At 32.2% G+C, this 27108-nt stretch overlaps 1 protein-coding gene across 7 annotated transcripts in view; it reads right to left on the reverse strand.

The window, feature by feature from the left end:
* Positions 1 to 563: 563 nt before the first annotated feature.
* The window catches only part of LOC143244103 (GRIP1-associated protein 1-like), a 49106-nt gene continuing 22561 nt past the window's right edge, over positions 564 to 27108 (reverse strand). For 4 of the 7 annotated variants that reach the window (XM_076488180.1, XM_076488179.1, XM_076488178.1 and 1 more), the window contains 14 exons: positions 23108 to 23155; positions 22415 to 22592; positions 17955 to 18044; positions 16866 to 17000; positions 15865 to 15960; positions 14624 to 14770; positions 13177 to 13401; positions 11394 to 11525; positions 7802 to 7904; positions 7107 to 7270; positions 6197 to 6298; positions 5035 to 5128; positions 3145 to 3296; positions 564 to 2702 (listed from right to left, as the gene is read on the reverse strand). In XM_076488180.1, the coding sequence (XP_076344295.1) occupies positions 2607 to 2702; positions 3145 to 3296; positions 5035 to 5128; positions 6197 to 6298; positions 7107 to 7270; positions 7802 to 7904; positions 11394 to 11525; positions 13177 to 13401; positions 14624 to 14770; positions 15865 to 15960; positions 16866 to 17000; positions 17955 to 18044; positions 22415 to 22592; positions 23108 to 23155 (1762 nt within the window). In that variant the 3' untranslated portion in view covers positions 564 to 2606. The remainder of the gene's footprint in view (positions 2703 to 3144; positions 3297 to 5034; positions 5129 to 6196; positions 6299 to 7106; positions 7271 to 7801; positions 7905 to 11393; positions 11526 to 13176; positions 13402 to 14623; positions 14771 to 15864; positions 15961 to 16865; positions 17001 to 17954; positions 18045 to 22414; positions 22593 to 23107; positions 23156 to 27108) is intronic. The other 3 variants (XM_076488184.1, XM_076488183.1, XM_076488181.1) reach the window with 1 other exon arrangement.

Raw genomic sequence — 27108 nt, forward strand, 5'->3', positions numbered from 1 at the left:
TAGTAAATATAAGCTCCTACTAGTCTGTTGTCAAGCAGCTGTTAACTACAGTTCCTGCAACCTGTTAATATGTGGTTGACCAAATTAAATCAACAGTTATGTCAATTAACTGTTAAAAATATGACTAAAGAAGTTAGTTCAATAATTATTAAGATATTTCTACCAAAAATTAAAACATGATTAAACACACTAATTCAACAAGTTTCTCTTAACTTCTAAAATTGGCTCATCAATTTATTAATTCAACAGTTTCAGTGTCTCAACTTATGTTTAAAAATGATCAAAAATATTGATTCAACAAGAACTGCAACTTATTGTTCATTACTTCTACTCACTATGTTAACAGACTGGTAAGTCCACTAAACAGGTATATGACTGAAATTTGATTTACCTTTCAGTGCTTCTACTAACTGTGTTAACACTGGTTATATCAACTAAATAGACACACTGTATGACTGAAACATATCTTTCATTACTTCTACTATGTTAACACAGTGGTTATATCAACTAAACAGACATGTGTGGCTGAACTTGATTTAACATTCATTCACAGGACTGTAACATGAGATTTCTCATCAACTTTATTTAAAGTAGAAACATCTATACAAGTACAGAGTTTAACCAAATTTTGATTATTTTGAAGAAGCACCACTATTTACACCAACCAGAGATCCTAAAACACAAGTACCTGCTGGACATAACAAAATATACTAGGTGGTAAATTTTATGAGACATGATTACAGTGTATATAGTTGTTGACACAGTTATACTGTTGTTTACATTGTTTCACCTGATCTGGTTACACAATAGTGAAACTTGCACAGTTAAAACTGATTTTACATAAGATATACAACTCTTAATCTAGAACATGAAACTAATAACCTGCTTTACATTAAAATCATCTTTCATTAGAGTTGAAGTAACAAACACAAAAGGAATTTAAATAAATATGTGCTAGTTACATTTTCACCAGTTCGACATGTCACAATGACAACTACAAGTAATTAAACTCACACAAGATTAACATCTCTGGTTTTGTTGTTCTCTCCACTTAGCCTAAAAAACACAATAGATCAGTCAACTTTAAGTTATAAACATGATCCCCAACAGTTCCAACTGCTGTTAGAGTTACAGTTTAGCCAGACCAGAAAGTTAAGACTATGGTATTTTCCATCCTGTCAGTAACAGACACAGCTTACTGGCATTCAGCATAGAAGTACAAAACAAATCAGCAGTTTTGTTGTTTTTTTACAATATATCTCAACATTTAACATATAGACAAGAAATATTTTATCACAAACCTTTGAAAATATTGAATACAAGTTAAAGATCCTAATATTGGGACTTAAAATAAAAATATCAGCATAAGTACATCCCATAATTCAAATGTATGAACAAGTATTTACAGTGTATTTTCAACCCAAACTTTCCTACAATGTGTTTCATCAACATTATCTGGTAATACAAAATATAATGATCAGATCACTAACACTTGAACAGATGCCCACTTTGGACTGCTTGGCTTTCTTAAGAAAATTGATTAAAATAACCTCTTTCTGATAAGATTTTTATAAAACCTTTCTCAACAAACTTAAGAAATTAATACTGGGTGGTTTTAAGCCGATACAAAACTGATTAACTCTTTAAACTATGAGAAATGTTCATGGGCCTAGAATAAAAATTCCTACTCTAATGAGGGGTAAAGATTTAAGTAACAATAAAATGGACTTTTTATGTTCTGTTTCTGTTATTTCACAAACTGATTACCAGTAACACCAATTCAATGAAAATAATACACCTGTCAGAACTCTGATTAATACATCTGTCCATTCTCGAAAATGTGGTACTTTCCAGGACATTGTCACACATTTTGTACAAGCCACAACATTTTAATGTAAAGTAACTCTGACAAAATTAACAAAGTATTATGGTGTCAAATAACAGGCCTCTCAGCAGCAGACATAAGAGACAATAACAGAATTCCCAGCAGTAGACACAACAGCCAATAAGAGACCTCCTACTAGTGTCTACTACTCAGCCTTTAAAATAAAAGCTATACTTGACAAATTACAGGGTGAAATTTACTGAAATATGGGCTATAATTAGCAAGATTTCACTTTCAAAGATATTAAATTATATTCAATTAAGTCCTATACATTTCAAACATAGTTATTTCACACCCTATACTTAAAAACTGAGATTGGCTTTTCATGACTTCCAACTGAAAACATTTACATATCACTGGGTATAAAACTGTGTTCAGGTTACAACATGTGCTACAACTTACATTTACATAAAAAGGTAGTGAAAGAAATTATATACATTTTCTAAAACCTGAAGCATTAAAATCAAGCTATTATGGAATTTAGGCATCTTTTAAATATTATGGTTAAAAAAAACAAGCTTTAACAGTTTGCTGGGAGGTGCAATAAGACAGAATCCAAATTACTACAGAGAGAAATTAAAACTAAATAGAAAGTTTAGACTACAATCTCAAGTTCTAAGAGCAGTAACCTTTTTATATAATTTTATCTTCAAGTTGTCACAACATTAGAACATACATCTTAATTCTGAAAGTTAATAAGATAAAACAGTATAAAACATGCTCAAGATGGCCGAGCCTGACCCTTCAGAGACTGCTGTCCCATTCCTTGTTTCTTTGATGTAAGGTTAATTACTTCATTAGACAGCTTTTCTAGGTCCTGGAAAAGAAATTAACAATGATAATTCAGGCAGATTAGGTATGTGTCACATGTTCTTTACAATCATGGAAAAAATTGAACTTTTCTACTCTGGTAAAAACAACAATGTTGAGCTTTTCCACACAATTACAAACAAGTGCTGAGCTTTTCTATTCAGTTAAAAACAACAGTGTCAAGGTTTTCTAATCGGTTAAAAACAATGGTGTCAAGCTTTTCTACTCGGTTAAAAACAACAGTGTCGAGCTTTTCTACTTGGTTAAATACAACAGACTAGTTTATTAGAATTGTCACTGCTGTTACTCAACCAGAAACAATGAAAAGAATCACCACTCATTATTAGATTTAGCCAGTAATGTTGCAAAGTCATCAGCCATTAAATGGCAATGATGCAGAAGAAAAACTTATTTTAGCAAGATAAAATATGTTTATGATATTAACATACCTGCTGGAGATGCATATTCTTGATCAGTGTTTCTTCCAACATTCTTTGCATGCGACGGTTGATTTCTCGGAGATTTTCATCTCCTTTATCTTTTATGAAGTCAACAACACGTTTCACAGTGAGTTTATCATGAGGTGTAATGTGATGGTGCTCTATTAAAAAAAAGAGAAAATTGAATTTTCATATATTCTGACATGTTGTTAATCTATCATAGCATATGGAAATTGGGCCTGCTGTAACATATCATGGTAGTGTTATATAAATGTACTTCTTGAAATGTCTAAAGTAACAACTGAAGGCTTAAGAACAAAATGGACTTACTGAAATGTGTAAATTAATGGGAATTAAAACTATTAATAAGAAAGTGGACATATAAGTATATTTAAATGTTTTAAAATACTTAATATAAAATATACTTTAAAACATTTTTAAACCTTTCACAATGACTTACATATCATCTATGACAATACAAATGGTAATACTTACAGTAAGGTGTCAACAAATAAGGTACACCTACTATCTTGATACAAACAGTAATACTTACACTAAGGGGTGTCAACAAGTAAGGAATACTTACTATCTTGATACAAACAGTAGTACTTACACTAAGGGGTGTCAACAAGTAAGGAATACTTACTATCTTGATACAAACAGTAATACTTACACTAAGGGGTGTCAACAAGTAAGGAATACTTACTATCTTGATACAAACAGTAGTACTTACACTAAGGGGTGTCAACAAGTAAGGAATACTTACTATCTTGATACAAACAGTAATACTTACACTAAGGGGTGTCAACAAGTAAGGAATACTTACTATCTTGATACAAACAGTAGTACTTACACTAAGGGGTGTCAACAAGTAAGGAATACTTACTATCTTGATACAAACAGTAGTACTTACACTAAGGGGTGTCAACAAGTAAGGTATACTTACTATCTTGATACAAACAGTAGTACTTACACTAAGGGGTGTCAACAAGTAAGGTATACTTACTATCTTGATACAAACAGTAGTACTTACACTAAGGGGTGTCAACAAGTAACGTATACTTACTATCTTGATACAAACAGTAGTACTTACACTAAGGTGTGTCAACAAGTAAGGAATACTTACTATCTTGATACAAACAGTAGTACTTACACTAAGGGGTGTCAACAAGTAAGGAATACTTACTATCTTAATACAAATAGTAGTACTTACACTAGGGGATGTCAAAAAGTAAGGAATACTTACTATCTTGATACAAACAGTAGTACTTACACTAAAGGGTGTCAACAAGTAAGGTATACTTACTATCTTGATACAAACAGTAATACTTACACTAAGGGGTGTCAACAAGTAAGGAATACTTACTATCTTGATACAAACAGTAGTACTTACACTAAGGGGTGTCAACAAGTAAGGTATACTTACTATCTTGATACAAACAGTAGTACTTACACTAAGGGGTGTCAACAAGTAAGGAATACTTACTATCTTGATACAAACAGTAATACTTACACTAAGGGGTGTCAACAAGTAAGGTATACTTACTGTTTTGATACAAACAGTAATACTTACACTAAGGGGTGTCAACAAGTAAGGTATACTTACTGTTTTGATACAAACAATAATACAGTAAGGTGTCAACAAGTAAGGTATACTTACTGTTTTGATACAAACAGTAATACACTAAGATGTCAACAAGTAAGGTACATTTGCTATCTTGATACAAACAGTACTACTTACAGTAAAGGGTGTCAACACGTAAGGTCTACTTACTGTCTTGATACAAGCAGTAATACTTACATTAAGGTGTCAGTTTCTTTCAAAAAATTCTACATTTCATGAATATAACTTTTATTTTGTGTATGAAATTAAAATGTTCTCAATATACTAAACCCTACCTGCCCTCCCCTCCATACAGTAATACTGTATTATTTCAGTCTTCTTTACCAGATCATCTGCCAATGCTGCATTACTCACTTCCAGGTGGTTTATCTGTTACAGAATGTTTAGTGTTATTCATAATAACTGTACCAGCGTGTTGTGTACAAGATCAAATATCTTATTATAACATTCATTTGTACTAGTGTGTAGTGTATCAGATTTAATATCTGATTACAACATTTATTGATACTAGTGTCTTGTGTATCGGATCCAATATTTGATTACAACATTCATTTGTACGAGTGTCTAGTGTATCAGATCCAATATCTGGTTACAACATTCATTTGTACTAGTGTGTAGTTTTTCAGGTCCAATATCTGATTACATTCATTTATACTAGTGTCTAGTTTACCAGATCCAATATCTGATCACAACATTCATTTTTACTATTGTCTAATGTATCAGATCCAATAGTTGATTACAACATTCATTTGTACAAGTATATAGTGTATAAAGTACAATGTCTGACTACAACATTCATTTGTTCTAGTGTCTAGTGTATCAGATCCAATAACTGATTACAACATTCATTTGTATTAGTGTGTGGTGTATCAGGTCCAATATCTGATTACAAGTTTAATTTCAGAAGGCTGTTGTGCATAAAATTCTGTATCTAGTATTAAAATCTTAAAATACTCTGTAAATCAGCATCTACTACATTATCTTTATTTTGTCCCAAAAGAACCACTTTCAAGTATTACAAATTGAACCTCTGAGAATGAAGAAACTTAGCTGACAAATGTCAAAGTTTTTAATTATGAATCTTCCATACCTTAAGTTTAAATAATGTTGGAATGAATCTATCACTTCTGTAAAACTATGATGGAATGAATCTATCACTTCTGTAAAACTATGTTGGAATGAATATATCACTTCTGTGAAACTATGTTGGAATAAACCTATCATTTCTGTAAAACTATGTTGGAATGAATCTATCATTTCTGTAAAACTATGTTGGAATGAATCTATCACTTCTGTAAAACTATGTTGGAATGAATCTATCACTTCTGTAAAACTATGTTGGAATGAACCTATCACTTCTGTAAAACTATGTTGGAATGAATCTTTAACTTCTGTAAAACTATGTTGGAATGAACCTTTATCTTCTGCAAAACTTACCTTTTCCTCCATGTTCCATTTCTCTTGCTGTAATCCTGCAATCCTTGATAAAAGATCATTGTTTTCTTGTTCCAACAGCGTTGGTGTAGTTCTTGCTGATGACTGAAATACAAGAAATAAAAATCCAAGAACAGTTATCATTACATCATCGTGTCATGTTCAAACATTGTTTATAACATCTGAGAACAGTCTATTATTAAAACATTATATCATGATGTCATGTTCACACATTGTTTATAACATCTGAGTATAGTCTATTATTAAAACATTACATCATGTCATGTTCAAACATTGTTTATAACATCTGAGAACAGTCTATTATTAAAACATTACATGATGTCATGTTCAAGTATTGTCATTAAAACACTACATCATCATGTCATGTTCAAACATTGTTTAGAACATCTGAGAACAGTCTATTATTAAAACATTACATGATGTCATGTTCAAGTATTGTCATTAAAACACTACATCATCATGTCATGTTCAAACATTGTTTAGAACATCTGAGAACAGTCTATTATTAAAACATTACATCATGATGTCATATTCGAACATCATTTATAACATCTGAGAACTGTCTGTTATTAAAACATTACATCATGATGTCATGTTCAAACATTCCTTATAACATTTGAGAACAGTCAGGTGTAAGACACCATATGTCTTTATCTAAAATGTGTACAAGTTGTTTTTCTGTTCCTTTCAAGTTTAAGCAGTAAAACCACAATCCTGAGCAAACACTTATTACTATGCTATTGTTAATTTTAAGCTCTGTATCCCTGAGGTTTTATGAATGGATACTCATTACAACGTAAGCCTAAACGTTCCTGACTGTAATTTCAAGAAAGTTAATGGCAGGTGAAGTTGTCTGATAAGATACTCTTCTATACTGATCCTGACTACAAACCTGTCCACCTGTTGTAGTAACAATTTCATTACTGCTACTCGTCACTGCAGCATGTTCTCGGCTGCTGTCCAGGTTTCCTCCGGACATTAAACTCCAAGAACTAATACTGCTGGTGTCACCCTTGTGGCGATCAGTGGCATCTCGGGGCTGGATGATGTCGTCCACTGTTAAAAAACAGAATCATAAACTTATAAACTATGGAAGATAACAAGGTCATGGGACACATTAGGTGTTGACTCATATCCTACTTTAAAATATAGCAATAAAAACTAAATCAACAGATATGCTTCACACACATTAGATGTTCACTCAAGTAGTACTTTAATACAAAGCAATAAAACTACATCAACCCAAATACTTGACACATTAGGTGTTGACTTACTAGTACTTTAAAAACCATAGCAATAAATCTATATTAATTAAATACTTGACATATTAGGTACAGCCTCATGTTGTGCTTTAAAAAAGCAATATATCTACATTAACCAACACACTTGACACATGTTGACTCATGTAGTACTTCAAAACATAAAAATAAAACAACATCAACCAACATCCTTGACACATCAAGTGATAACTCATCTACTGCTTTAAAACATAACAAACAAAATAAATTAAACAATGTCTTAACACATTTGTGTCGAATCATTTTATACCTTAAGTCATATGATTATACACTATATTCACAAACATACTTGACTCAGTAGGTGTTGACTCATCTAATACATCTTGAAGTCGGTCTTGTAACTTCTCTGCTCTTCTCCTTTCTTGTTGTAGCTGTTTCTTTAATTCTTTCACCTTAAAACAAAATCAACCATATAAGATGTCTTACAAGAACATTACAAAAGTGGTCTATAAACAGTTAGGTTATTCACCAGAGTATACAAAACAAGATATCTAAAAAGAACACTACAGACAGTCAGGTTGTTCACAACACTATACAAAACAAGGTATCTTAAAATAACACTACAGTGGTCTATAAACAGTTAGGATGTTCACCATGGTATACAAAACAAGATATCTTAAGAGAACACTAGAAACAGTGGTCTATAAACAGGTTGTTCACTGTAGTATACAAAACAAGGTATTTTAAAAGAACATTAAAAACAGTGGTCCATAAACAGGTTGTTCACAACAGTATACACAATAAGGTATCTTAAACACTAAAAACACTGATCTGTAAAAAGGGTGTTCACCCCAGTTTACAAAACAAGGTATCTTAAAAGTACAGTACAAACATCGAACTATAAACAGCTTCATCACCAGAGAATAGAAAACAAGATATCTTAAAAGAACATTAAAAACAGTAGTCTATAAACAGGTTGTTCACTGTAGTATACAAAACAAGGTATTTTAAAGGAATATTACAAACAGTGGTCTATAAACAAGTTGTTCACCACAGTTTCCAAAAGGAGGTATCTTAAAAAAACACTACAAAAAGTGGTCTATAAACAGTTAGGTTATTCACCAGAGTATAAAAAATAAGATATCTTGAAAGAACGTTACAAACAGTGGTCAATAAACAGTTAGGTTGTTCATCAGAGTATACAAAACAAGATATCTTAAAATAACACTGCAAACAGTGGTTTATAAACAATTAGGTTGTTAACCACAGTACACAAAACAAGGTATCTTGGAAGAACACTACGAAAAGGTTGTTCAACAGAGTATACAAAACAAGATATTTTAAAAGAACATTATAAACAGTGGTCTATAAACAGTTAGGGTATTCACTAGAGTATAGAAAACAAAATATCTTCAAAGAACTTTACAAACAGTCATCTATAAACAGTTAGTTTGTTCACCAGAGTATACAAAACTAGATATTTTAAAAGAAGACTACAAACAGGTTTTTCACCAGAGTATAGAAAACAAGGTATCTTAAAAGAACATTACAAACAGTGACCTATAAATAGTTAGGGTATTCACCACAGTATACAAAACAAAATATCTTAAAAGAAAAGTATAAACACTGGTCTATAAACAGGTTGTTCATCAGAGTATACAAAACAAGGTATCTTAAAAGAACATTACAAACAGTGATCTATAAGCAGGTTGTTCTCCAGAGTATACAAAGTATGTTATCTTTATCAAAAACATTGGTCTATAAACAGTTTTGTTGTTCACCACAGCATACAAAACAAGGTACCTCAAACAAATATTACAAACAGTGGTCTATAAACAGGTTGTTCACCACAGTCTCCAAAAGGAGGTATCTTAAAAGAACACTACAAACAGTGGTCTATAAACAGTTAGGTCATTCACTAGAGTATGCAAAACAAAATATCTTTAAAGAAAAGTACAAACAATGATTAATAAACAGGTTGTTCACCACAGTATACAAAACAAGGTATGTTTTGTAACGAATATTAAAAACAGTGGTCTATAAACAGGTTGTTCACCAGAGTATACAAAACAAGGTATCTTAAAAGAACACTACAAACAGTGGTTTATAAACAGTTAGGTTGTTCAGCACAGTATACAAAACAAGATATCTTAAGAGAACACTACAAACAATGATCTATAAACAGGTTGTTCACCAGAGTATACAAAACAAGGTATCTTAAATGAACACTACAAACAGTGGTCTAGAAACAATTAGATTGTTCACCACAGTATACAAACCAAGGTATCTTAAAAGAACATTAAAAACAGTGGCCCATAAACCGTTACATTGTTCACCACAGCATATAAAACAAGGTATCGTAAAAGAACACTACAAACAGTGAGCTATAATCAGGTTGTTCACCAGAGTATACAAAATAAGATATCTTGAAGAAACATTACAAACAGTGGTCTACAAACAGGTTGTTCACCAGAACACAGAAAACAAGATATCTTGAAGAAACACTACAAACAGTGGTTTATTAACAGTTAGGTTGTTCAGCACAGTATACAAAACAAGGTATCTTAAAAGAACACTACAAACAATGGTCTAGAAACAATTAGATTGTTCACCACAGTATACAAACCAAGGTATCTTAAAAGAACATTAAAAACAGTGGTCCATAAACCGTTATGTTGTTCACCACAGCATACAAAACAAGGTATCTTAAAAGAACACTACAAACAGTGGTCTACAAATAGGTTGTTCACCAGAGTACAGAAAACAAGATATTTTGAAAGAACGTTACAAATAATGGTCTATAAACAGTTAGGTTGTTCAGCACAGTATACAAAACAAGGTATCGTAAAAGAACATTATAAACAGTGGTCTATGAACAGGTTGTTCACTCAAGTATACAAAGGATTTAAAAGAACATTACAAATAATTGTCTATAAACAGCTACGTTGTTCACCAAAGGGCATCTTTTAAGTTTATATCAGCTACACTGAAATATGTAATACCCTTTTCTAACTCCTGTGTTCTTTATCCTTCAGGTTCATCACAATTGTTTAACATCAAACCAGACAGGAAGTTGGGAAGAACTATTTGCCTTGTAAATGATAACATTTTACTTGTAGAGTTAAAAGGTTACAAACGCGAGTTGGGAAATTAATTTCATTACTTAAAGCTATCAATTACATAAACCCATGTAGATAAGTAGTTAATCAGATTTATAACTAAACCAATAAATATCATGAATATAATAACAAAAAACTGAAATTAGTGTGTCCAACTATTCAGATGACTGAAATATTGCCATTATGATTTATAATTATTATTTTTAAGTACTTAAGGTTGAAACTACACAGTGTACTAGAGTACATCACATATAATAAGACTGAAACTACATGGTGTACTAGAATACATTTGACCAAGACTGCATAGTGTGTTAAAGTAATCCTTATAAAATTAATGCAAGAAAATTATATTTGATTAGCTATACTCATGACTAATACCATGTTGAAGTTCAATGTAAATGGGTAGCCTGCTCTGATCTAATGCTAACATAATTATTTACATTGTAAAATGCTTGTTTTCAAGAAGTACATATGTAATCCAAAGTCATAATTTAATAATGATGAACTACAGTACATAACAAACTGTAAAAGGTAAAATTTTACAGTTATGATTGCTATAATGAAACGTTAGGATGGAATACCTCTACAATGTTGTTTTTCATGCTATTGCACACACACAAAAGCACTTCCTTCTTTCTCAACTTTTCAACTTTCATTTTGTACAGTTAGAGCTTCAAGTTTTTCTAGGAATTATTCTGTACATTAATTTGTTTAAAACAAAACTGTACCAAAAATGTTTTTCTTGTTACAATTCAAACAAATATTGAAATAATCAATAAATAATTTACCACAATAAACTGTTAAGCTACTAAGGAATAATACCATTGCAAGACCCTTTTTTTCTTGGATTTTTCTATCTTCTAAGATATCTTTAATGTCTTGCTTCAACTTTACAATTTTTTCTTCAAACTCCTTGCACTGGGCTTGAGAGATCTCCAATTGCAGTGTCAGGTCCTAAGAGTCACATTGAACAACCATAAACATTATAACATTCAGCTAATATAGTACAAAAAACAATATACAGTTTCTTAACCTCAATCACTAATACTGATTATAACCTCTCCACTGTAAATATTCACTCACTACAGTGAAACAATCCAATTCTCGACAATAAAAATTTGGATAAGTTTAAAGTTCACCTTTACTATGTACACAAACTGATACAAATAAGTTAATAGTATTTCAAAATACTGTGTTGTAAAAAACACTAAACTTATAAGTAATAAATGTAACAATGTTTTTCACTTATTTTATCCAAATACTCTTTTATTTTACCTATCTTAACATGCAATTAATGAATGTTGAAGTTCACTAAACCAGAGATCTCATATAACGCAGTACCTCCAACAAACCACTTGCATGCATCATAAAATTCTTTTAGTATTTTTTTAAGCTAGTTTCTAAATAATTGAGCAACTGAATAAATGAAAGATCTCCATACGGGGACAACTTTTTATACTAAAAATCTGAACAAAAACAGTAAAGAATAATGTAATTACAAATAAAACTTTAAAATATAACTTAACATTAGGAATTATTAGCAACTTCCTTCAGTTTTCTAAAAGTAAATATTTCTAACACCGTAAAGAGCAAAACACAAAATATGAGTGTTTTCTGATGTAGGGAAAACAGTTGATGTACACTGTGGATGTTGATGGTTATAACCAGTCTCTGATGTAAGGAAAACAGTTGATGTACACTATGGATATTGATGGTTATAAATAATCTCTGATGAAGGAAAAAACAACTGATGTACACTGTGGATGTTGATTATTATAACTAGTCTATGATCTAGGGAAAACAGTTGATGTACACTGTGGATGTTGATGGTTATAAGTAATCACTGATGTAGGGAAAATAGTTGATGTACACTGTGGATGTTCATGGTTATAAATAATCTCTGATGAAGGAAAAAACAACTGATGTACACTGTGGATGTTGATTATTATAACTAGTCTATGATGTAGGGAAAACAGTTGATGTACACTGTGGATGTTGATGGTTATAAGTAATCACTGATGTAGGGAAAATAGTTGATGTACACTGTGGATGTTCATGGTTATAAATAATCTCTGATGAAGGAAAAAATAACTGATGTACACTGTGGATGTTAATGGTTATAACTAGTTTCTGATGTAGGGAAAACAGGATGTTTTAGGTTATGTCTAGTTATTGGTTTACAGAAGACATTCAATTTACAAACATGGATATTACATGTTATGACTAGTCTCTCATAGAGGAAAAACAGTAAATTTACAACACGATGTTATAAGCTATAACTAACCACTGGTTTAGGGAAAACAGTTGAATTACAATATAAATATTACAGGTTATCAACAGACAATTCAACACATATATTAAATGATTACACTTATTGGTTCCAAAGACTTACCTCAATATTACAAGTTATTAATAAACAATCCCAAGTATATGTTACTACACTTATTGGTTCCAAAGACTTACCTCAATATTACAAGTTATTAATAAACAATCCCAAGTATATGTTACTACACTTATTGGTTCCAAAGACTTACCTCAATATTACAAGTTATTAATAAACAATCCCAAGTATATGTTACTACACTTATCAGTTCCAAAGACTTACTTTAACTTGTGATTCCATTTCTTCTTGAAGACAGTTCACACTATGTATATGTTCCTGCTGCTTCTGTGCTAAAACTCCTTCAAAATGAAGTTTTGTATTTTCAAGAGTTTTTTCTCTTTCTTTAAGATTCTCTTCAAGGACTTTCTTTTCACTCCTCAACAAAGTGACCTGTTCCTCTAGAGACTGGGTTGACCATTGATATTGCTCTAAATCTCTGCTCCGTTTCTGGAAGGATAGTTTACACATTTAAACATATATTCTCTCCAAATAAGAGAATATTTTACTTCAAATACTCACTAATATATTTCTTTAGACATTCCTTTTTCTATTGTGAATTATGAAAAGTAATTTGAAAATGTAAAATTAATCAGGCATTCTATGTAAAATCAATGGCCAGGACATACAGAAATCTTCAATATTACCATACTGGCCTAATTATAAGGCAATATTTTTTTTTTAATAATTAAGCTAAACAATCCATAGTTGCCTTATAATCATGGCTGACCAAAAGCCCCTCACCCCTACTCAAGCCTATCACGTTCCTGAACATCCAAATAATGCACGTGCCAGACATTTGCTCAAGGTGACCTCTAATTCTAGCAACTAATCTACCTGCAAGCTATTCAGTTATTTCACTGATTTTGCAGACCTAAAAATGTTTATGACATTAAACGTTTTCTTTCCAATGGTTTCTGATTACCAATATTATATTGGTAATCACCCAAAAATCAGGCCAATGCATTATTGGTTTATTACTTCAACTATTGCATTTACTGTGGTTAAAACATATAATAATTCTTACTTCTAATCTAATAGTATCAAATGTAATAATTAAAACCAACAAAGCAACAGGTATTCATAAAAACCGTTAATACAAATTTATTATTTCATTGGAAATATTTCAAGAACAAAACATTTATTACCCAGGCTGAACTACGAAGCTATAAAGAAAACAAAATTTCTTCAACTTTTTATTAAAGTAGAAGAACATCAACAACTGCCACATCACAGAAGTAGTTTCTTTATGATATGCCAAGATATACTTCGAAAAGTGCACAAAAGTGGTAGAAATAATTTTGGATAAGAAAAACCAGACAAATGTTGAATGTTCCCATGTACCTTTTCAACTTTCTTTTACTGAGACTGTTGATATCTTAGTTAAAAACCCAATGAAACATATGGTGTATATACCAGTCTTTTCAGCTTTTAAACCTACTTTCAATAGTAAGAGAAACAGGTGGTCACTTGCATGAGAAACCCACCACGAAAGTTGCAGAAGGTGCTACATTTCAGCTTTTTAATCTACTTTTATTAGTGAGTTACATGGGTTATAAGTTGTGTAAAGAAACCCACTGTAAGAGATGCAGTATATGTACCTTTTATTAGTGAGTTACATGGGTTATAAGTTGTGTAAAGAAACCCACTGTAAGAGATGCAGTATATGTACCTTTTCAGTTTCCAATAAACTTTTCAGTTCTTCAATCTGATGAGAAAACTCCTCCTTCAATCGAACAGTTTCCTGGGTGTGATGATCAGCTGTTTCTTGAAGATGAACAGCCATCTCATCCAAAAGAACCTTCCGTTTTTCTGCTTGCTAAAATAAGAAGTTCCAAGTTTTAATCAGTTATTAAGCATTACACTTGTTAAAATTAAAAATTTTAAATTTTATATCTTGTTAAACTAGAGAAAAAATCATTAACATCTTAAAACATTACTAACCTTAAAAGATTCACTATAATACTCTGTACAAGTAACTGAACTGTTTAAAACATTACCAACATTAAGAGATTCACTACAATATACTGTACAACTAACTGAACTGTTTAAAATATTACCAACCTTAAGAGATTGACTGCAAAACTCTGTATAACTAACTGAACTGTTTAAAACATTACCAAACCAGCCTTAAGAGATTGACTACAATACTCTGTACAAGTAACTGAACTGTTTAAAACATTACCAACGTTAAGAGGTTCACTACAATATACTGTACAACTAACTGAACTGTTTAAAACATTACCAACCATAAGAGATTCATTACAATACTCTGTACAAGTAACTGAACTGTTTAAAACATTACCAACCTTAAGAAATTGACTACAATACTCTGTACAAGTGACTGAACTGTTTAAAATATTACCAACCTTAAGAGATTGACTACAATACTCTGTACAAGTAACTGAACTGTTTAAAACATTACCAAACCAACCTTAGAGATTGACTACAATACTCTGTACAAGTAACTGAACTGTTTAATACATTACCAACCATAAGAGATTCACTACAATACTCTGTACAAGTAACTGAACTGTTTAAAACATTACCAACCATAAGAAATTGACTACAATACTCTGTACAAGTAACTGAACTGTTTAAAACATTACCAACCATAACAGATTCACTACAATACTCTGTACAAGTGACTGAACTGTTTAAAACATTACCAATCTTAAGAGATTCACTACAATACTCTGTACAAGTGACTGAACTGTTTAAAACATTACCAACCTTAAGCGATTCATTACAATACTCTGTACAAGTATCTGAAATGTTTAAAACATTACCTCCCTTAAGAGATTCACTACAATACTCTGTAAAAGTAACCGAAATGTTTAAAACATTACCAGCCTTAAGCGATTCACTACAATACTCTGTACAAGTGACTGAACTGTTTAAAACATTACCAACCTTAAGAGATTCACTACAACTTGTTTCAGCTTTATTCTTCTCATCTAAGGCTTTATCAAGTTCCTTCAGAAGATTTTCAACTTGGATCTGAGATTCCTGTCAGTGTAATTTTCATCTTTCAGTGTATGAAGAAATATTCATCTCTAGATTTCTACTTTCAATCTTGTACATGTTGTGATGGTTTTTAATAAGCTGTCCAAATCGTTTATATTTTCACGTGAATCATAAATATGAAACTAGAACCATTTTAGATATTTCTTTAAATGGACTTGATCCAAATGATAAAATTGTCATACCTACTTCACATAGAGCAAATATTATAGATCATAAACTGACACATAAACTATTGTTCCTTTGCAATTACTATCACATCATGAATATTGCATATATGTTATTATTACACACACTGAATAAGGATGTTTTTTTAAAACCTCTTTCATATATATATTATTGGCTTATGAAGATTTAAGTACTAAAAAAACTGTATTTAATTTTAAAGTTTTAGGTTTAAACATTGTACCCTAAGTTCATAGAACATCATAATATACTAGTGTTAAAGATTAACCCTTAAATGGCAGTCATCATAAATTTATGATGCTACTTACAACATTCCCACTGTTTAAAGGTTAAAAACATGTTAACAGTGAAGATACGTAACATAGAAACATAAAAATATGCAAGTGAACAGGTTACACCATAAATCACTTCCAGTCTAATAATTAGTGACATCTTACATCATATAAAGTGTAGTGACCAACTGAAGATGTGTGTGTGTGTGTGTATATATATATTTTAAAAAATTTCTATGCAAGAAACTATTGGATTACTTTAAACAATGCACAGTTTTATAACCTCTATTTTCCAACCATAAATTAAAACTATTTTCAACCTCACATTGTTAATACTGATAATTTTCTTATTCAAGAAAAAGACAATAACATAAAAAAAAGTGACCATGAATGGTAAAATTTATAAACTGTTGGAATGAAGTAATGACATACCTTTAGCTGAGAACTCAAATTCTCATTTTCCTTCTGAAGCTCTTCCATCAACTGCTGTGACTCAGCAAGTGACGACTCCAGAGCAATCTTCTCGGTCTGCAACTCTTCTACTATCTCAGGAGACTGAGTACGAACCTGAGAAGTTAACATCTCAAGTTGTAAACATCGTCAGTTCATAAAATATTAAACATAATTTCACGTCTTATCAAATTTTAATGTTTTAAAAACACTAAAAAATCATATTTGGTTTTAAAACTGCAATTTTATAAATGCAAATTATCTCAAAGTATGAAACGTTCTGAAAAATAACAGTGTGGTTTCACAAAACTATAAATATTGTAGCATAAATACAGAGGTATCAAATAAATATCATTCATTTCAGATAGTCACATTTTTAACATATTTCTATCTAGCCATAGTATAAAGCATCAAATATTGAAGTAAGGAAGATGAAAGGAGCATGTTAACATGTAAGTGGATTACCAGGTATGTGTCAATATTTTATTTTCACTGTTATGAATTAAAGAAATATTTATACTAACCTCACCTCTAGTTTCAATAAATCAGCTCATTTTGGCCATAATAATTCTTACTTTGTGGTGTGTTGGTGTGTGTGTGTGTATATATATATCTAGAATAATATCATTTTAACCATAATTAAAATAGCTGCTTAAGATTATGCTGTCTAGAAATGACAGAAAACAAAATTACCAAAATGTCAAACTACACATCACTTTCAGCAACATCTGCATGGAATATCTTAGTAGTCATAAACAAAATGTGCAAAACGTTACAGGTTTAAGTACATATATTAACTTTATCGAGCTTGTGTGTACTCTGTAGTATAAAGCCAGTAAAACAGCATTTAATGAAGCATTTATAAGACACTAACAGTGCCATAACAACAAAATAAAAAACACACATACATATACACGCACGAGAACAAAAGACAACAATCCACATCAGTATCATGCAATTGGGGTTATTATATGATGGCAAGGAAAGTCATGCAGTTATATTTCTCCCAACAGCATATTTAATGTTTACAAGCTGTAAGTCTCGGGTTTCTAGAGGAAACAATAGTGTCACCTGGCTGTGCTGGATTTTCGAGGAACTGTACAGTACTTTGGAAAGGCATTTAGACATGGTCACGTGCTCTGTGAAATTGCCATCTAGTCCCTTGTTCAAACAGGAAAAAAACAAATTCAACTTTTAAAAACATCAGGAAGGTCATATAAGGTCAAAACCGCAATAAAACCAATCACCACAAGATGTTTTAAACTAAACTTCAGTACTGCCTGTATGATAGATTAATTAATAGTTATGTTCACCACAAGATGTTTTAAACTAAACTTCAGGACTGCCTGCATGACAGGTTAATTAATAGTTGTGTTCACCACAAGATGTTTTAAACTAAATTTCAGTTTTGCCTGTATGATAGATTAATTAATAGGTATGTTCACCACAAGATGTTTTAAACTAAACTTGAGTACTGCCTGTATGATAGATTAATTATTAGTTATGTTCACCACAAGATGTTTTAAACTAAATTTCAGTACTACCTGTTTGATAAATTAATTGTTACATTCCCCACAAGATGTTTCAAACTAAACTTCAGTACTTCCTGTATGATAGATTAATTATGTTCACCACAAGATGTTTTAAACTAAACTTCAGTACTGCCTGTATGATGAATTAATTATGCTCACCACAAGATGTTTTAAACAAAACTTTAGTACTAACCTGTAAGATAAATTAATAGTTATATTCGCCACAAGATGTTTTAAACTAAACTTCAGTACTGCCTGTATGATGAATTAATTATGCTCACCACAAGATGTTTTAAACTAAACTTCAGTACTGTCTGTGTGATAGATTAATTAATCGTTATGTTCACCACAAGATGTTTTAAACAAAACTTTAGTACTAACCTGTACGATAAATTAATTGTTATGTTCGCCACAAGATGTTTTAAACTAAACTTCAGTACTGCCTGTATGATAAATTAATTGTTATGTTTGCCACAATATGTTTTATACCAAACTTCAGTACTACCTGTATGATAGATTAATAGTTAAGTCAACACTAACTGTTGTCTTATAGCAGAAATTTACAATTGTGTTAAAGCCATAATACTAGTGTGGTATATCAGGATGTCTCTCTTATTGAAGCTGGTAACATATTCACACATATTCTTCAACCCAAATTTATTTAGAAGCAGAACAACTAACAGTGACATATTAACTCTCAAGAATATTGATTCTTCCACAGTAACAAGTAATTTTAACTGTGCTAATAATTTCTATTATAAATTCATATTATATTTAAAATCTCATTAACAGTAGATTAACTAATTATTTCAAGAAATTCTTTGAAGAAATATCTGTTTCTTATAACCAACTGTTCATAAACCCCAAAACATCACTGTTCAACAACATACACATTATCCCAAAATATCACTGTTCAACATGTCATCGTGCCAATAAAAGCCCTCCACCAATAGAAAGCTGACACACCTTGATTAGCTCCCTCTATGTATTTGCACTTATGAAGTTTTATTCTTTGACAAGGCAAGTAAGAAAATGTTCATTGGACGTACAGATGATGAGCAGTGAGTATATATATCATAAATACATTTTCAGGTAAGGAAAACGGTATACTTTGAGATTATAACTTATCTCTCACACAGATTAGCTAGTACCTCACTTTGAAAAGCTAAAGAAACTGAAGCAAAAATACCTAAATGAGCACCCTTCAGAAAGTGTATGGAAAAAGTACAAGTGGTATTACACCAGATGGCAGGTGCTCCACAGGAACAATCCTGTAGAAGAATGTATCTCATCTTTTCCAGGGTATATTCTTCACCTGTAGAATAAAGAAGAAAGAGGCAAAGAAGTTCTGACACAAAAATGGGCAAAACTGGTACACAGCCATCCAAGTACTTGCACCAAAACTGTCATACAGCCAATACTCCTAGCATGGTTGGAACTTGTCCAGATTGTACCTTCTGCACTTACCTCAACTCTACCATCAGAATTAACAGGTCAAATCCAGTTGAGAGAAGAGAGCACTTTATTATATGGATGCTTACGTACCTTAACTTGACTATCAGTCTCTATAAGCCAAATTCCAGCCATGGGAGAAGGGAATGTGAGGGATACATCATAGGTGCATACGAGGTGTTCGCCTCAATCCAACTCTCAACATCAAGACTTTATGGGATTTATTTCAGCTGCAGAAGGAGAGCAAAAATCTAGTAAAAACCAATATTGTGTGTGATCGTCTCAACTCAACAGATGGTGGCTGTACAAGGGCTTGTAACATAAATATTTGTTAATTTTGCATTGTGAGTACTCACCTTACTCAATATATTTTATGGAAGAGACTAGCTACAGGAGGAGGGTACTCTATTAAGTAGCAGCAGGAGATAAATGTGTGAAGTCTACATGCCTGCCTCGATGAGCTCATCCAAGAGACACTGAAGAAATGTAAGAGAATGAAAACACATGAAGAAAAAAAAAGGGAAATAGTCTACAAGCACCTACATCTCAAAACAAACATATCCATGGGAGAAGTGACAGACCTGTCCCATAAGAGAAGAAGAAAAGAGGTCAATGGAAAAAATGGGGTCCCAGGATAGGGATCCCTAATGAAAGAGATTCATATTGAAGAACACTAAACAGGATACAGGAGTCATGCTAGATATGAATAGCCTAACAGGTAAGAGACAGAAGGAAGGGAGATTTACAGTCTATCTCCCACATGGTCAAAGAAAAGACATAAGAACAACTTTAATCATAAAAGTGGGAGGAAACAAAAGAGGAAAGAACTTTGGTACAAATGCCAGAAAGTTAATGGCTCAAATGGAACACGAATGAGGCTGTGCAACACCTCCTTAAGGCCTCAATTAGGGAAAACAATTGGTCAAGGAGGACTGAGGAGAATGAAGACATTGAACAGAACAGAAGGAAAAAGTCACCTCTTGATATCAGGAAAGGCCACTGTCATGACCATCCAAAGACAAGGAAAGACTGAGTCCAAGAATCCACTGAAGAATTGTTGTGTAAGAAAGGAAAAAATAATGAGCTAAGTGTGAACTATGTGAAGACTTGTTGGGTAAGAAATAAATAAATAAGAGCTACATGTGAACAATGTGAAGACTTGTTTGGTAAGAAAGAAAAAAATAAGGGCTATGTGTGAGCAATGTCTCACACTTGGCTAAGGATTAAGTATAAATCCGTAAAGATTTGTAAAAAAAGGTAAAAAAAACAAAGATTGATTAATGATACAAATTTCAATACGTTGAACACAAACAAGAAATTTAAACACACCTGTTCTCTACAGTATCAAGGGAAGGAATAAAGATTCACAAGTACAATGAATAGGAGGGAGCTAATGTGCATGGAGGTGTGTTGCCCCCCTATTTGTAATCTGTTGTATGATAATGTAATCATGAAATTAGGTGGGAGTTGCCTCAAGGCTAGTGGCATGCAAATATCTTTTATAGAAGTATGATGAAGATAGCTAATCTGTGCGAGTTATCATTGAAATTAAATATAATTTCCAAAATTTACTTAGCTCAAAATGTTTAGGATGTGCTTTTGCACATAAGAAGCAACATAATTCTTCAGGTATAAAATGGCTTACATTGAAAAGATGGCAGCTGACAAAGAATCCATCCATCATTTTACTCAGTAATACACAGATAAGCTTTCACAAAGTTAGCTGTAAAGTGCCTTTAAAATATTTTTCAAAAATATTAAACTTAAAAGAACTCGAATAGTTATGAAAGAAAAAGATAGCATAAGTTAAAGACTATAGACTTTTAGGAAAGTGCAGGAGTATATGTTGGACAGAAGGCACAATAAAGTTATTTTATCATATGACATAGTGACCAAAGCTCTGGACATACAATACTGCTGCTGTGGTTGAAATAAACACTGAGCTTCTCACTAGCAAATGTAACCTACAAACAAAACCACCTTTTGTGTTTGTGAAACATTTCTAAATACCTGCCAGATTAAACAGAAATATTGTCAGTTTGAGGTATTTGCTTAAAATAGGTCTTAATTACCTGTTACTGAGACTCTGTTTAAAACAAACCCATGTTTAAGTATTTTTTTTCACCTACATTTTCATCTTTGTTTAATTAAATCTTTTATTTTAGAAGTTCCATTACAAGATAGCACATAATAAAGATTGTAGAAAACAAGAGCATAATCAACAAGATTTAACTGCAAACAGAATCATTGGAAGACAGAAGCAACAAAAAAACAAGAAAACACAACAAAAGTGTGATTAGAATCACAAATATATTCTGTGTCTCTAAAAACAACTAATGCATGTCTTGTTTAGACAGTTGGTATAAAACAATACAAACAAATCCAGGTTACCTGTTCTTGTGTAAACAGTTGGTATAACACAGTACAAACAAATCTAGGTTACCCAGTCTTGTTTAAATAGTTGGTATAACATGGTACAAACAGATCCAGGTTACTTGGTATTATGTAAAAAACTGGTATAAAGTGGTACAAACAAACTGGACTTACCTGATCTTGCAAACAAGTTATCAGCTGCTCTAGTTCCTGTACTCTGCTGTTCGCTTTGGTCCTAATGTCCTCCAGGTTTTGAAAGGATGTGTTTAATTGCGATTGAAGACGCTGTACCATATCTTGGAGCTGCTGTATCTCTTTGTCTTTCACTGCTTGAAGTGAGTCATATGCTTTCCTAACAATAGAAAGAAAAAGTATTTCAGACTCCCCCATATCAAGACAAAAAATTATATATCTTTACATTATTATCTGAGCTTCACACACATGTACTTCATTATCTTTAGATTCAATGGTTAAGGGTACAAACCTAGTTGACAATATTTGATGACTATCTTTAGCATTTGATATTATTCAAAATGAACATTTCATGTTTCCTTGTCAGCTTGATGTTAATTTATAATTCTGATTTTACTGTAATTTAACTGTTTACACTATTTACAGCATACTTTAAATGTCTTTACTGTTGATTTGAAGAAATATGCTAAAGAAACATACAAACTAAACATTATACAATATTCAATATAAAATTAGTATAACATTTTATAATAAATTACAAACTTCCAATAAATAACCTTCATTTCTACCAATAAATAAACTTAATGGCTAATTACTAAAAACTAAGAGAGGTCAGTTCCAGAAGTGGGATCAAGATACGAAGTATTCCTTATAATTTCACCTATTCAACAATACCTGTTTTCAATGTAAAGAATTTCTTTTTCTTCTTGCAGCTGTAAAAAGCTGTATAAAAAGAATAATATTACTTAATCTCAGAAAATAGAGTTTAAAATTACTGGAAACACTGCAAATGTAACTACTTTGACGAAACTTTGTAGGAGAGACAGCAACTGCCTGTTGTGGAAACACAAGTATAGAGGACAACATTTTGAAAGTCTTCTGCTTTTCGTCTTCAAGTCAGTGTATGTGTAGGTGCTGATGCTCTTTTACAGTGTCCTGGTGGATTGTGGAGAGCATGTCGTGACTGATTGGATTATCACTGTTTCTGATTGGAGGAGAGATTTCCTATAGATTCAACCACTGGCAGCACAAGTTACTCACCTCTAATCTCTGTTAAGTGAAGGTTTAATTATGTTAATATAAAATGATTCTTTGATTTTTATTATCTTCCAGAACTTGTCTATGTTGAATATTTCTAGTTTTCTCCCAGTTTATTCTGTGTCCAGTTGATGTGGCATGCTCTGCAATGGCTGAAATTTGTGTTTTCATGAGTCTTGTACTATCTTTATGTTCTTTTTATTTTTGTTGCAAGTTTTCTTCTTGTTTCTCTAATGTATGTATCGTTACAGGAACATGAAATTTCATAGATGACGTTTTTGAGATTCTCTTTGGTAGGTCACTGTTTGTTTTTTTCCAGAATGGACCTTAAGGTATTGTTGGATTTCCACTGGATTTCTAAGTTGAATTCTTTGGCTACGTGTTTGAGTTTTTCACTGAAATGTTGTAGGTATGGTAGGTAAATGGTGGTAACTTTCTGATTTTTTCTTTCTGTCGTGGTCTACTTCAAGCCAAAAAATTCAACACAGAAATCCAGTGGAAATTCTACAATACCTGAAGGTCCATTCTGGTAAAAAACAAACAGCGACCTTCCAAAGAGAACCTCAAAAATGTCATCTATAAAATCCCATGTTCCTATAACAATACATACATTGAAGAAACAGAAAGAAAACCCATGACAAGAATAAAAGAACATAAAGATAATACAATACTTATAAAAACACAAAATTCAGCCATTGCAGAGCATGCCACGTCAACTGGACACAGAATAAAGTGGGAAAAAACTAGAATCATTGACACAGACAAATTCTGGATGACAAGAAAAATCAAAGAATCATTTTAATATTAACACTATTAAACCTTCACTTAACAGAGATTCCAGATTAGAGGTGAGTAACCTGTGACTGCCATTGGTTGAATTTGCAGGAAATCTCTCCACCATTCAGAAGTAGTGATAATCCAACCAATCACAACACGCTCTCCACAATCCACCAGGACACTATAAAAGACCATCAGCACCTACACACACTGACCTGAAGATGAGAGGAGGAACTTTCAAAACGTCATCCTCTACACTTGTGTTTCCACAACAGGGAGTTGCCATCCATTCTACAAAGTTTCATCATGAATACTCTGCCTAAACAATCTATCAAAAGTAACTACATCATTATGAATATTTTTTCTTACATGTCAATTACAATTTCAAGTTTTGAACAGCAAATCTGAAAACATGAAAAACTGCTTTTTAAGTAAAAAAATATTTAACAGAAAATAAACATGTAAGATACATCCAATACCAATCAGAAAATAAACATGTAACATTCATTCAGTATATAATAGAAAATAATCACAAAAGATATATCCAATGCAACAAAACTATTATGGAAACCTCCACAGAATATTACAGAAATCTCCATAAACTATTATGGAAACCTTTACAAGTTACTACAGAAACTACATAAAATATACAGGTATCTTTTACTATCCAAGTAACTAAGATAATAACTTATGGATGAATGATTATCACTTTAAGCCTTAATATTCTTGTAACAGCATACCAGTCTACATTTTATACATGTAGAAGGATGTGAGTGTAAATTTTGTACAAGTAGAAAGATGTTAGTGTTTTATACAAGCAGAAGTTAGTATAATTTTATACGAGTAGAAAGATGTTAGGTTAACATTTTCATAAACTAAAAATGTATTTCCAATAACACCAATCTCCAGTAACACTATAGCTATTCTTCAACTTCCAGGATTTTAGCTTTACCCATCTAAGCAATGGATTTTTTTCTTGCTTGCTGCAGTATTCCATACCTCACTCAAATGCCTTTGTCAATATCTTCTCAACCTATGTCAATTTGCCCTCTACCCTGGAACTGCATGCAAGCACCTCACTCAAATAATGTAATCACTTCTTGAAGATTTACACTATTCCAGTCACCAACACTGGCTCTTAGTTTGAAGGAAGGGTGAGACAGTATCAGCAAGGTTACTATTATTTGAAATACATTTTCATTTCAAAAAATGTTAACTTCCAAAACATACTTGCCATTGCCTGACACTACAGATAGAATTCCATAATGAAGAGGCATAGGGGCTGGTGAGGGCATTATCCCCACAGAAGGCATATGGAAAGAAAGGTAGATATAGAACATGAATGATTTTCACTATAGGCAAGCCACAACTGGACAGTCAAGATTCCACAACTCAGGGTTGGAATTAAGGGGTCTTGGTCCCTACATCCCATGTTGATGGCTAGAGCAATTGAGCCTCAATGCTAGATATACCAACCTGTAGCCCTGGAATGAAGTGTTCCAAACCACTGGAAGCATGATGAGAAAGTAAGTAACATCAAAACAGGTAAACTTTCTTCTCAACCTCTAGAAGTCTGAAAGGCAATGAATGCATGAGGCTTGGAATGACAGGATTATGTGTGCTTTACTCAACCAAACTACAGAACTCATCTATTCTAGAATCATGAACATTCATCCTCAATCCCCACAGAAAATTCCATAGCAGTAATTTAGTTTTGAAAAAAAGTAAACTTTCCCAACTGTGGTGTTCAGGGATATTAATAACCCCCTTCAACACACTCACGATATAATTTTTATTTTCATCAATTTGGATTTGATTTTAGGTCAGGATTATTTTTGTGTTGCTTGGTTAATATTTAAGGTTGTAGTTGTTTCAGAGAAGTGCAGATAAAGGAGTCCAGTCAGATCAAAATAGCCAAGAAAAGATAATCAGAGCTGGTAGCATGACATTGTCCGTGTAGGGTCGATGACATGACTTGACGGAAAAAGGAAAAAAGCAAGAGAACAAACATCCATCAAACATTCCACAATCAGGGTCACAGAGTGACTAAGATCAGTAAACCCAATGCCTCGGCTGGGATCAATAAATCCAAGTGCCTCAGAATTTGCTGTGGGGGGAAAACCCAATTTCACAAGACATACACTGAATGTTCTACTTGTCGTGTGCCCAAAGTTGAAATGAAGAAAGATGCAAATAATGATTAGTACCTTAAGGATAGTGTGTTTGTGAAGTGTGGTTTGTTGTTGTTTCATGATGTCTTGGAGGCCATGTATATACTGTATATTGCTTTGTTTGGGGTGCTTGTCATGGTGTGTAATTTGGTAGTTAAGGAGATTCGTTTTTCTCTGCTATTTCATAACAGTTGCAAGCTATGCTCTTAAGTGGTCCTTGAATAGTGGTATGTTGCAAGCTTCATGCATGTAATTGATTGGTGTGAATTTGAGTAGCCTAAGAGCCATTCTTAGAACTCTATTTTGTTGGAGTTGTAGTGTTCTGGTGATGTTTTTTTTGCATGTTGTATGTGATTTGAGCACAGCATTCAATAAGAGGATGAATGCATGCTTAACAGATTTTAATGGTGGTACTAGGTGCGCATCCTTTATTGTTTCCTGTAATAAGTTTCAAGTAATAGATTCTCTTGCTAACTGATTTGTTTATGATTTTGAAGTGTTGTGTCCAGGAGAGTCATGTGTCAAACATTATTCCTAGAAATTTTTACATAGGAGCTTGGCTTTATTATGCTGTTGTTTAGTTTAAGATTTACTTTTTTCAGGTTCTTGTGATGTTTGTTTAGGCTGCATCTGAATGCAATGGCAGGTTTTGTGTGGATTTAGAAGGACTCTCCAATTGTTACACCAACT

The sequence above is a fragment of the Tachypleus tridentatus genome, chromosome 2 (genome assembly GCF_004210375.1).
Source record: "Tachypleus tridentatus isolate NWPU-2018 chromosome 2, ASM421037v1, whole genome shotgun sequence".
NCBI classification, from domain to species: domain Eukaryota; kingdom Metazoa; phylum Arthropoda; class Merostomata; order Xiphosura; family Limulidae; genus Tachypleus; species Tachypleus tridentatus.